The 13,025-nt window shown below is 38.8% G+C and overlaps 1 protein-coding gene across 1 annotated transcript in view; it reads left to right on the top strand.

The window, feature by feature from the left end:
• The window catches only part of abcb7 (ATP-binding cassette, sub-family B (MDR/TAP), member 7), a 54,343-nt gene that overhangs the window by 3,187 nt on the left and 38,131 nt on the right, over window positions 1–13,025 (top strand). Inside the window, exons 2-4 of the mRNA XM_079892303.1 lie at window positions 3,405–3,485; window positions 3,616–3,690; window positions 8,484–8,603. Of these exons, the coding sequence (XP_079748429.1) occupies window positions 3,405–3,485; window positions 3,616–3,690; window positions 8,484–8,603 (276 nt within the window). The remainder of the gene's footprint in view (window positions 1–3,404; window positions 3,486–3,615; window positions 3,691–8,483; window positions 8,604–13,025) is intronic.

The following is a 13,025-nucleotide window of genomic DNA, read 5'->3' on the forward strand; positions in this document are numbered from 1 at the left end:
AGTCGCGCGTTCATGTGTTTTGGGGGCGTGGCTTTGGAAGGACCCCAGAAGGGAGAGGGTGGACTGAATGGAAATAATGTGCTGTCTTTAAAACAGTCGTGAGAGGTCTACATACACTCGATTTTTATACTTTCTTTTTCAGAATACTTACATTTTAATTATGTATTGATATATACATAAAGTTTAAACAAATTTGAAAAATAAGTTTTTAGACCATTCTTACCTACCCCAGCTTTAAGTGTCAATGTGTGTACGAGTAAAGATTCAGCCACGCTCACTGTGGTTTGTTTCCGTACAAACTACATAGCACTTTTGTAAGTGCGGTTGTCATCGGTTAATTCAGCTGTAGAATTAAGGCCCGTTCACACCAAGGACGATAACTATAAAGATAACGATAAAGATATAATTCAAAAAATCGTTCTCCATATTAAAGAATAACAGAGTTCACACCACAGCTATAACGATAAAGATATGAGGAACGATATCGTTGGGATCACTTTCAGAACGATTTTTTTCCAGCTGTCGAACGATAAAACACTGACAGCCAATCAGAATCCATTCTAATTTAAAGGTCTCGCGCATTTAAAATGGATCTGGATCATCCGGGCGCGCGCGTGCTTAGAATAAAAAGACCGTTATCGGTCGCTGGTGTGGACGCATATAGTTATCTTTATCGTTATCTTTTATAGTTATCGTGCTTGGTGTGAACGGGCCTTTACTTTGTAAATTACTGAACTCAGGTGTAGAGAGCAGGATTGGGCACTAAAATGTGAAGTGACTGTGACAACCAAATGTATTAAATTTATCAGTGAATTGTAGTGTTGTCATGATGTTGCGGAGATGCCATGGTTTGGATGCGAATTGTGCTTTTGCTTTCAGAGGTTAAGCTTTAAGGCCTGTTCACACCGGGACGAATTTCGCGCGCGATATTCGCCGACGTTTAATGCCTCGTGACTAAACAAAGGGCGCCAATGTGAGTGTGCACACCGACGTGGAAAACGCCACGCGTAAAAGCGTCATTTTTTAAAAAACGCCTCGGGTTCGTTTTTTTGGTTTGACGCACCGCGTCAAAAACTGTCCGACCAATGAGATTGGCGCTTTTGCTCACGTGTCTGGAGCTTCTGAAGTTACAGTAAAACACAACTTGGGGGCGCTCAAACACAAAACGGTCTTGCCGAGCACACATACGTAACGGCAAAGAAGATATACACCAAGTAGCGTCTACACCATTTATATACTGTCTATGGTCTACACTGCCGGGAAGAAATAAGACGAGGAAGATGCAAGGCAAGATGATTGTAGAGCTGCTGGTCTCGTTGGTGTCGGAACATGAACTATATGACAAACGCGACAGCGACTGCAAAAATCTTGATAAAAGAGAACTGTTATGGAGTGGTATTGCAGAGCAAACCTTGTGTACCGGGGTAATTCTGTTTTACATTAAGCACCATCTAATGTCAGGGAATGAATTTGCATGTTCACTCGGCTCATCGTCAGCGAAAATCGCTTGGGTGTGAACACAAAAAACGCGTTGAAAAACGCTGGCGAATAACACGTGCCGATATTCGTCCCGGTGTGTACGGCCCTTTAGGCTGTTCCTGAGCAGCACAACCCAATGGTTTGCTCGTGCACAACACATTTTACAGAGGACAGCTGAACATGGGAGAGCACAACGCCAGCTATAAACACAGACCACTTACCTGGGATGTCCCGAGCGGATCTCAAGGATCGGTATCGGGCCGATAAAGCACTTTTAAACTGATCTGTGTCGGCTATCCCGAGCCCGATCCTTTATTTTGCGTCATCTGTCATGTGCAGTAGGGGGCGTTATGCTCCTTCAAGTGGGTTTGCCAACTGTCATTGAAAGGAAAAGAAGAAGCTTGGCTTTCCACTGTGAAATATTCTGCTCAAAACTGGTTCCGATCGATTGGCTTGATCAACCTCGTTTTCTGAACCCGACTCGGGCTCGAATTGATGCGGTAAAACGGACTACATTACTACTAACTGCTTACAATTGCTTTAGAAGCCTTGGAAGCTGAAGCTAGCGATCATGGTAAGGGGCGTTAACATTTCCCACACGCAACTGAGGAGTTTGGCCAATCACAGCGCACTCGGTCTGCTGGCCAATCACAGCGCACTCGGTCTGCTGGCCAATCACAGCGCACTCGGTCTGCTGGCCAATCACAGCGCACTCGGTCTGCTGGCCAATCACAGCGCACTCGGTCTGCTGGCCAATCACAGCGCACTCGGTCTGCTGGCCAATCAGAGCACTCTGAGCTTTCCAGAAGGAGTGGCTTTGTGGAAATCAGTGTTTCAGACAGACTAATAGAGGAGCTGCAATAGGGTAACGATACCCTCATATCGCGATTCGATACATATCACGATACTGAACTCACGATACGATATCATTGCGATACACTAAGACATATGGGAAAAGGTTAACAAAAATTTAACTTGATTAAAATGCTATATTTGGTATTACATTGTGGGTAAATGAATAGACTTGGAGTAGCTTTGGTTTAGAGTTGAGTTTAGATACTGACATTTTCTACTGTGTTTGTTTGTTTATTTGTTTGTGTATCCTGATATTGTTAAGCATTTTTGTCAACTATGGTTGTTTTTAAATGTGCTCTATAAATAAACTTGAAACTTGGGCTTGGTGCTGGAAACTGCTGTGAACTCTTTCACTGACTAGATATATTTAAAATAATGTAGGTCACATTTTACTGGTAAAATAAGACATTAGCATTATCAGGACCCACAAATATTCCCCCATTGCATTATTATACATTATATTCAACATTATATTGTAGTTTAATGAAGTACTGACACTAAAACTCTGTAAACTTGAATTTTTTATCCTCACACACTAATTTTCATTTTGGGTGAACTATACACAATCCGTATTGTCACTCCACAATACATATTGTTGCATTTTTGTATTGCGATATATTGTGACACCCCTAATAATGAATGTTAAAAAATAATGTTTTAACCTATTCCATTAACCAATAAACAAAATAATGAACTTTTAAAATAGCATCATATGACCCCTTTAGTCAAGAGTCTCACTGACGGTCAACAGTTAATTGTGTGTAGATTCAGGCGAAGAATGTACAGCCCTTCAATAGATAACTGACAGGTATTCAACTAATAAATAGGCTAAATATCTATATGGCACAAATCACATTTTATGTCATATTTCACAAAGCATGACACAGTTGCAACTTTCAGAGAAACTGATTGTTTTCGGATCCTGAACAGTTACTTGAGGAGAATGGTGAGTGAATAATAAAAAGCGGTAAACTAAATGTGCTTATGAGGGGAAGTAGAGATGCAGTGTGAAAGCAATCTTATTGATTCCCATTTATTTTCATATCTCATATTTCTTCACTTTCTTTCAGCTGTCAAGTCAGCGGAGTGCGTCGTCAACATGGGCCAACAGCCGAGGTCAGAGCAGCCAACAGATCTTAGAAGCGGCCAAAGTAAGTCTTTATTAAAATGGTGCATAATATAAGACATTGTGCTTGATTTTTCATGAAATTGATGCATGCTTCATCTCAATAACTAAAATGCTGGGGGAAAAGTGTTAATATGTGAGTTGGTGTGTTCCAGCATTTACATCTTCCAGAGAGACAGTGCTGGCACGGGCATGCGGGCGGAGGCCTCAGCGCAGATCCCAAAAATGTGGTAAGGGTTTGTGTGTGTATGGTATTGTTATAGGGCTGGGTGATAAAACGATAACGATATGTTTTTGTGTGTATGGTAGAGGGCTGGGTGATAAAACGATAACGATATGTATCGTGATTAGTGTTGTCAAAAGACCCGGCACTTCGGTACCAAGTCGGTACTAAAAAAATGTAAACGTCACGGTACCAAGTTTTACCAAGTACCGGTGGTACCGAGGACCCGTTCAAACCCGGTTCCCGTGCAGTTGCGCGTCCTCTTTATTAAAAGCGCTGAGACATGGCGACCGGCGGTGCAGCTGATGTGGTAAATCCAGTTGTTGATAAAAAAGGAGGAAAGAGCCATGTGTGGAATTATTTCGGATGTGCGGCTGATGACGATGGGAACATCATTGATAATCAAAAACCCATTTGCAAACGATGTCATCGAAGTTTTCTCTCAAAAGAAACACATCTAGCTAACTTAATAAAACACCTCAAAGACCGACACCCGGATCTGATGAAAGAGTTCAAGCAGGTAACTGTTACGTTTCAAACTAATTTCAAATTTAGAGCTTCTGTTATGAATTATATATCATATTTTAATTTGAATGTCGGAATCAGTCGGATAGAAATAAACAGCCGTTTGTGTAGTAAATCGGAGCATCCGTGATGCGGCTAACGCTAATATAATAAGTGTTAGAATTAAGATTCTTTATTAACTATTTAAAGGTGCATTAAGCAAGTCTCTGAGTTTTTGCAGAACTATGCCCCCTCTGGCGGCAAGCGAAGCTGCAACCAGAGGTGTGCACGCTCACGGACAAAAGTTTTCTTTTTTTTATCTTACGTGGAGTTTGCGTTGGTGTTTGAAATGAACTATAAGCAGGTCTCTTACAATCCATCTTCTACGGAGAATGCCGGCGAATACACAAACCTGCCAGGCATAGCTATGTGAGCGTGCCGTGAACGCGCATGACGTCACGCCCAGTCTAAAATTCGACCCCTTATTTATTTTACTTTACAGGATTATAGAGACAATCTCAGTGATCAGAGAAGGGCTCATTCAGCCCATCAAGCAATTGTTTAAGCATGTATGGGTTAGAAAACGGGTATTTTTAACATGAAAAGTTGCTTAATGCACCTTTAAAGCTCCTATACACTTAATTAGGGTAAAAAACAAACAAACAGGACGACATAAAGGCGTTTACTGCTTTTACACACTAGAGGTTTTTTTAATGATTGTATATCCAAAAGGTGTACAAACATGTATGGTTCAGTGTTTATGTCCTCAAAATCAGTCTGTCAAAAAAGCAGTTCTAGCCTAGACTTATTCTTGGCTGGATAACTAGCAGGTTTAAAAAAATAAAAAAATAAATGAACACATTTTGATTAAATAAAAGTGCATTAAAAAACTTATGATACCATTCACTAACATTATGCTACTTCATGCATTATCTAACATCAACTTACAGTGAGTGAATATATTTGAATGGCATTGCTTAACTTTATTAATAAAAATAGTGTGTTGTTCAGCTTGCATGTTTTTGTGTTTTGCTTTGGTACCGAGAACCTTGAATTTTTACTGGTAAATTTAGTCTAAATTAAACTTTGGTTTGGTACCGAAATTGGTACCGAGAACCGTGGATTTTCACTGGTATCGGTACGGAATACTGAAATTTTGGTACTGTGACAACACTAATCGCGATAGACACGTAATCAATATCAATAAAAAATGCGTTCGATAAAACATTCGACAATTTTTTTTTTCTTCGTTAAACTTGCGAAGCAAGTTTGGTTGCATGAACAAAGGCACTTACTCTCTGGTAACCTAGCAACGTAGGGGGTGACACGCTAACAGCCGGTCATGTAACAGTATGGTTGCACCATATCGTTGTCTCGTGTTGGATTCTTCAGTAACAGAGTCGGCGTGGAGTGATAAGTGGAAAATGAGTGCAGCAGCGATTGTTGATAAAGCAGGAAAAGTCAGCTCGCCAGTATGGCAGTTTTTTGGATTTTATAAGTCTGACTGTAGTCAGACCAATGTCGTCTGCAAATCATACAAGAACGTTGTCGGTTTCTCTGTTTATATTTAACACTTTGCACTATTTTATTACACTTTATTAAGCATTTCTTACGTATTCTTTAATTTTGCACCTTCATGTTAAGAGATAATTGTTAAGGTTTCATCGTGATTTTAGACTTATGTTTACATTTTAGTTATTTGAGTGTTTTCCATGCTTGTGTTGACATTTCTGCCTTTATAACTGAGGGGATTATAATCAGAGGAAGGCTAAGTTTAAAATAAAAATGTTTAAATGTAATATATTTGTCTCCTGGTCCTTATTTTAAATAGGTCATAAAAAATATCAATAATTATCGATATCGACCGATATGAAACACTTATATCGTGATACAGTTTTCAGCCATATCGCCCAGCCCTAGTATGGTAGAGGGGTGTGTGTGTGTATGGTAGAGGGGTGTGTGTGTGTATGGTAGAGGTGTGTGTGTGTGTGTATGGTAGAGGGGTGTGTGTGTGTATGGTAGAGGGGTGTGTGTGTGTGTGGTAGAGGGGTTTGTGTGTGTATGGTAGAGGAGTTTGTGTGTGTATGGTAGGGGTGTGTGTGTGTGTATGGTAGAGGGGTGTGTGTGTTTGTATGGTAGAGGGGTGTGTGTGTGTGTGTGTGTGTGTGTGTGTGTGTGTGTGTGTATGGTAGAGGGGTGTGTGTGTGTATGGTATGGTAGAGGGGTGTGTGTGTGTGTGGTATGGTAGAGGGGTGTGTGTGTGTGTGGTATGGTAGAGGGGTGTGTGTGTGTGTGGTATGGTAGAGGTGTGTGTGTATGGTATGGTAGAGGGGTTGTGTGTGTGTATGGTAGAGGGGTGTGTGTGTGTGTGTGTGTGGTAGAGGGGTGTGTGTGTATGGTAGAGGGGTTTTTCACTTCTGGTTGAAATCATGGATTCAGATGCAATTTAATGTGTAACATGGAATCTCAAAAACTCAAAGGTCTTTACGATGGAAACAAAATAGTTTGATTAAACATTAAGAAACCGAGGGTATGCACTGACGTCACTTTCCCGTCGGATCACGTCCCTCTGTCGGACTGAGTGGCAGAAAAGCTGCTGTGTGACTGCGTTTAACAGGGGAAACTGAGTAAATCAAATGATTATCAGTTAAAACTCAGGTTCGACTCGATATAAGTGTTCCTTACAACTTCCCAAAGATCCAGTGATCCATGGATATCGACATGCATCCAGGAATCGTGTTTCCTGATATTTATATGTGCCTGGTTTCGACGCCGGGGAAATACATAAAGCAAATTTGCCTGTGAACGCTTAAATATAATATTTGTAGGTCTAAATCCATGTGATCACTTTTATCAATGTTATATATATCATCATATCGTCCAGCCCTAAAAATATATTTTGTCAGTGTTTATTTAAAAACAACCAATCAGGGCTCCAGACATACATATACATATATACATACATGTACATACATACATACATACATACATACATACATGTATGTATGTATGTATATATATATATAATTTTTTTAAATTTATTTTTTTAAGCCTTAAAACAGAACAATCTAAGCGTAATGCGCTGAATTCGGGGAAAGATAAAGGTTCAGATCTGTCTAGTCCTCGTTGCTAAGAGTTGTCAGATTATGTAACGGCCTCATTTGATTACTCGGTGACCAGTATTTGAGTGCAGATTTATTTGAACATTTAAGTGCAAATGGTCAATAATTCTTTCATCTAAAACAAACAGAGCCTCTTCCTCTTATAGCTTTCAAACTATCGAGTGCATTTGCGTATGATTGGATCATTTGCATATGGTAAAGTTCAGATGTTTCCTATTTTAAGTGGATTTACATGTTCCCATACCAAAACTCACCATATTCACATGTGTCTGTGGTTTATGCTTTTCTTTGAATACAATAGCCTCATCTACACTTCTAACAAATGTGATAAACTAGAATTAGTGTGCTTGCAGAGAGCTTTGATTGTAATGTGGACGCTCTGGTTTGGCACGTCGTGTTGCTCTCTTGTGGTGTAGATGTGCTGGTTAACCTGTCACCAGCGGACTGAACTGAGCAGTCTTGAGCAGCTTTGTGGATCTCTGCTGCCCCCTCCTGCAGATGTTGATACAGCGTCACATAATCATGTACAACCAGCAAGTTATTACAGAAGAGTACAAGAGTATTACAGAAAATGCTTGGGATGTTGAGATACATTTTGTTTTGGCCTGAACACGCATGTTTTAAAGTCCCCTTGTGGTGAAAATCCAGCTTTTAATGTTGTTTATATGTCTATGTGGTGTTTTTAATATTCTTGTATATTATTCTTGTATAACACCATTGCTGAGTATTTTCTCCTTAAAACTGCAGTGAACCAAAGACAGTCTCAAAAACACGCTTTGAAATCGCTGGTGTTTCTGACGTCACAAACTACCTTGTAACCAATCAGATCAACGTGTGATCGTCAACCAGTGGATCTCTGAGCTGTGTGAGTGAGTGGAGGCGGGGCTCATTCGCATATTCATAGAACCGCGCATACTAAATGAGGCAAGGGTGTCGAGTTACATTCAAGATATTTTAAGGCAGGAAGAATTTTTGTTTTAAGGAAAAAACTTTTAAATGCCATTTTGGTGATCAAAGATGAGTTTTAAGGGATAAATAGATTGACTACAGGGGGACTTAAAGAGAATGAAATTCTGCAACCTCTTTCTTCCTTTTTTATTCTTTTTCTTTAAGATTTATGGTTTTAAAAGTGGGAAACCCTTTAAAAAAATAACTTTTCTTTTTGTGTTTCCAGCTGAAGGAAGTGAACTCAACGAAGATTCTCTCAGCCATGTTGATGTACGTTTGGCCCAAAGACAGACCCGACCTCCGTGCTCGAGTGGCCATATCACTGGGTCTGCTCGCTGGATCTAAGGTGCGTTCATCTATCCCACCACTATATCACCTAATGGCTCAATTGTCTTTTTATACACTTCTAGTTCTGAGACAAAAATGTAACATTCAGGCTGTTTTGACATGATGTGCCTTAAGGCCCTTTCACACTGGACGCGATTTTGACGCACGAATAATTCGCGCGATGGGTTTATTTTTTGATCAGCTGTTTGTGTAATGAGCGCTTCCACACCGAACGCGAATGTGCTGAGGCGAAAAAACGACTTTTATTTTTTTCGCTTCGATGTCGATTTTTTTTTACTTTTGCGGCGACAGAATAGGCTTCAGCCAATCACATACTACAAGAACAATGATTTGAAAGACAATGTGTGGCGTAGCATTGCCAACCAACCGGTTATCACGACTGTGAGTGTGTTGTGTGATAGTTTTAGTCGTTGTATAGTCCTGTGCTGTGTAGGCTAGCAGACCAAACTACATTTGGGATAGAAAGCTAACACTATTATCGTCAAAGATAGAGACAGAGACCGTGTTTACTTTGAACACGTAACAAAATGCAGTGAGACTATATTTAGGGCTGCTTTTAGTAGGCTATACTATACATTCTTTGTGTGATATCTACAGTTTCTAGTCGAATGATTTTTAACTTACTTACTTCGTGTGTTACATGTAATGTGTAGTTACATTACAAAACGCACTGTTGAAGACGCAAAAAACAAAACAAAACTGTGCACATAAGCATACTCCCCTTCAGACTCTCTGTTCTGTAAGATTGGGTGCACCCAAAACCTTCTTTTCTGTCTTTTAAATAAAATGAAAAGCTCGTCTTCACTGGATGCTATGACTATGACTGGATGATGATGATGATGATGATGATGAAGTGTCCATGTTTTCTCAGCTGTCGGCGCGATTCGCGCGAAAGTTTTGGAATGTTGAAGCTCTCTGAACGTCACAGACGTCGCAAATTCGCGTCGCGGCTGATGTGAATGGTTTTGATGCGAACTATTCGCACACGAACTATTCGCTTTTTCGTTTCGCTTTTTCGTTACGCATCCGGTGTGAAAGGGCCTTTAGGTGTGTAATGGCACACTTAAAATCACGGCTGACAGTTCTGAAGTCACGGTTCGGCTTGCTTTCAGTACAGCAGGGGCTAGAAACAACATTTATTTTTATTAAACGGCTGTTTACTGAACAAACTCTGGCTCTACATTAAAATGTCTGTCAATACTGCTGGATCTGGCAGATTTGAAGTGCAAAATATTTGAGCAAACTGTACATTTGAGTCAGAGTTATTGTGCTCCCATTCTGTTGCGGTCTGTGTTTGACGCGCCAGCGCTTCTTCAGTGAAGTTTAATGGAGATGAGCCTTTATGCTAAATGGAGGACATCACCTTTTTTGTGTCCGCATCAAATACAATTTACAAAAGTAATTTTACATGCATAAAAAACATGTTAAATGCAAGTAAAGTGTCTACTTTAATATTTCAAATAACTTTTGTGAAAAATATAATGTCGACATATGGGGGAAATAATGTTCCAAAGTGTACAAGTGTTATTCAGTGTAATCGTCCGGACTTTGATTTTGCCATTACATCTTTAAATAAACATATTTTTAAAAATATATTTGTTTAAATAATAGTTAATACACCCTGAAGGCCGTGTGGTGCTGCAGAAAAGTGAGATCATTGCACTTAAATATTTAATAAATCCACCTTTTCATGCTGTGCTAACACGCATGTCATTCAGTGAAATGCCAAAACACTTATATATATATATATATATATATATATATATATATATATATATATATATATATATATATATATATATATATATATAATATATATATATATATATATATTTTTTTTTTTTTTTTTTTTTTTTTTTAAATATGTAGATGTTGTGAAAAATTGTGATGAACTTCACTGGTCAAGCTCACCGTTTGATATGGGTGGCCCGTTGATTGCCTGCAATATAAGCAGAAGTAGAAGTTTTGTCATTCAGTGTAAAGCAAATTCTCTGTGACACCAAAGTATCATCCATTACATTGAATGACAGGATCACTGTATAAACAACAATTTAGCATCTGATTTATATTACAGATAAATGAGGAATGTTTAGTAGGGCTGGGTAAAAAATATTGATTTCTCGATTTTAATCGATTCTCAATTTTACGAACTGATATCGATTCTTAAATCCCAAGAATCGATTAGTAATCCTGTCTTCAGTTGATGAATGAATGGAACATTGTTGCGCGCATCCCATCCAATAAATCACAATAATCTTTGTGCTTTGTTACTATTGACATGAAACAAAGTCTCAAATTTAAAGTTACGTCCATTTGCTCACGAAATTCAAAAATATAAATAGCGTTTAGGCGCTGTGGCGTGAGATCGCTCTGGCTCAGCTCAAGAGAAGCACATGATCTTCTCTTCCGCCTTAATAATACCAGTTACAGCGCAAAATAAACATGAATGAGCTTCTGAAAGTGTGTTTAAAGATAGAGTACAACTTATTGAACTTATTGTCTATACCCAACCCTAATGTTTAGCACTGACAAATATCCTAAATGCATCTTTGCATTGTTGTTTAAGATGCCCATGAACAGGGACAGTTGAAAGGCACTGTAACATGCCAAACAGCCAAAAAGTAAATGCAGACCCAGTAGGGTGACACTCTTAAAGCCCATTCACACCAAGAACAATAGCCATAAAGATAACTATAATGGTAAATACTAGGGCTGGTTATTGACACAAATTTCACAATTCGATTAGATTTCAATTCGATATTGATTATTTTGGATATCAGGTATAATACATGGCAAATTTTCTCAAGGAAAACAAATCTCTTAACTAATGCTGTAAACTATGGTTGTAGCCGACTAGGCTTCATTAGCCTACTGTTATTGAAGGTAAAAATGAACTGATTTGTATACAAACACTTAAATTACACTTTTATTTATTTTTATAATAACAAAGTTATATGAACATTTAAATGGTGGCTGTCATAAAAACTTGCCAGATTTATTCAAACATGCATTAAATATTGAAGAACATTAAAAATAATAATGAATATGTAATATGGTGCATATATTTAGCAAAATGCTCCTCTCTAGAGTTAATTTTTCTTGCTGACTGACGAGTTTATGGTCGCTGGATATGGTTTTTCTGAGGTAAATGTGACGTTACATGACATTGTTTACTAACGTCTTTCCACGGTTGAAACACTGATTGAGCGATTCCATGTGACATGATACGGACTTCGATAAGTTGTACTCTCTTTAAACACACTTTCAGATGCTCATTCATGTTTATTTCGCGCTGTCACTGGTGTGAAGGCGGAAGAGAAGATCATGTGCTTCTCTTGAGCTGAGTCAGAGCGATCTCACGCCACAGCGCTTAAACGCTATTTATGTTTTTGAATTTTGTAAGAAAATGGACGTAATTTGAAATCTGAGACTTTGTTTCATGTCAATAGTAACAAAGCACAAAGATTATTGTGATTTATTGGATGGGATGCGCGCTAGAATCTTCCATTCATTCATCAAATGAAAACAGGATGACTAACCTAATCGATTCTTGGGATTTAAGAATCGATATCAGTTCGTAAAAATGAGAATTGATTAAAACGAGAAATTAATATTTTTTACCCAGCCCTAGTAACTACATTAGCGTCCACAGCAATGAACGATAACACTGTTCATTCTAAATGTACTGCAGTTTCATCGTCTGCCACTTTAAATGCTGGAGCTCTTCAATGCAGAATGGATTACAGATCGCTTGACGGAGAGCGAAACTCAGCAAGTGAAAATGCATCTCTGCTAAACTTAAACTTAGCACTCTTAACACACACACACATAGGCGAGTACAATTTATTAGCCAGTGTCTAATGAGAGACATTATTTAGTTGCCCAGAGTGAAGATTTAGTCTCATTGTAGAGGGTTAAGACTTGTAGGCCACCAGAGGTCATGTGGAAACACTCTTCCTCTCTATAAACGGATAACTCCCTGTTGTATTAGCTGGTCTGATCCCTATCATGTGAGTTCAACATGGAGGGAATTTTCCACTATTATTGACCCAAAAGAGAAAAGCTTGACAAACTTTCATCTTCCTTGCAAACAGGCTTTGTTTGCCTCTTGCTGTACATTAGAGGCTGCTGTTGTGTCATCCTGTGTGTGATATTGGTAACTAAAACCTGTTTATAACCACTTGCCTCCTGACTCTGTCCTCTTGGAAAAGGGCATTGCTATGGATGTGTGCTGTTTGAAAGCAAATTATCACTGAGGTGTTGGCAGCTCATTTTTATCTTCCACAAATTAAGCTTCAGTGTAGTAATTGGTAAGTTACGGATCCGTGATTTGCTTTGCAACGACATTACTTCCTGCAAACCTGCATGACTTTCTTTTTTCTGCGGAAAACGTTCCTTTGAAATGTCTCAGTTTTTGTAC

The sequence above is a fragment of the Squalius cephalus genome (genome assembly GCF_949319135.1).
Source record: "Squalius cephalus genome assembly, chromosome: 14".
NCBI classification, from domain to species: domain Eukaryota; kingdom Metazoa; phylum Chordata; class Actinopteri; order Cypriniformes; family Leuciscidae; genus Squalius; species Squalius cephalus.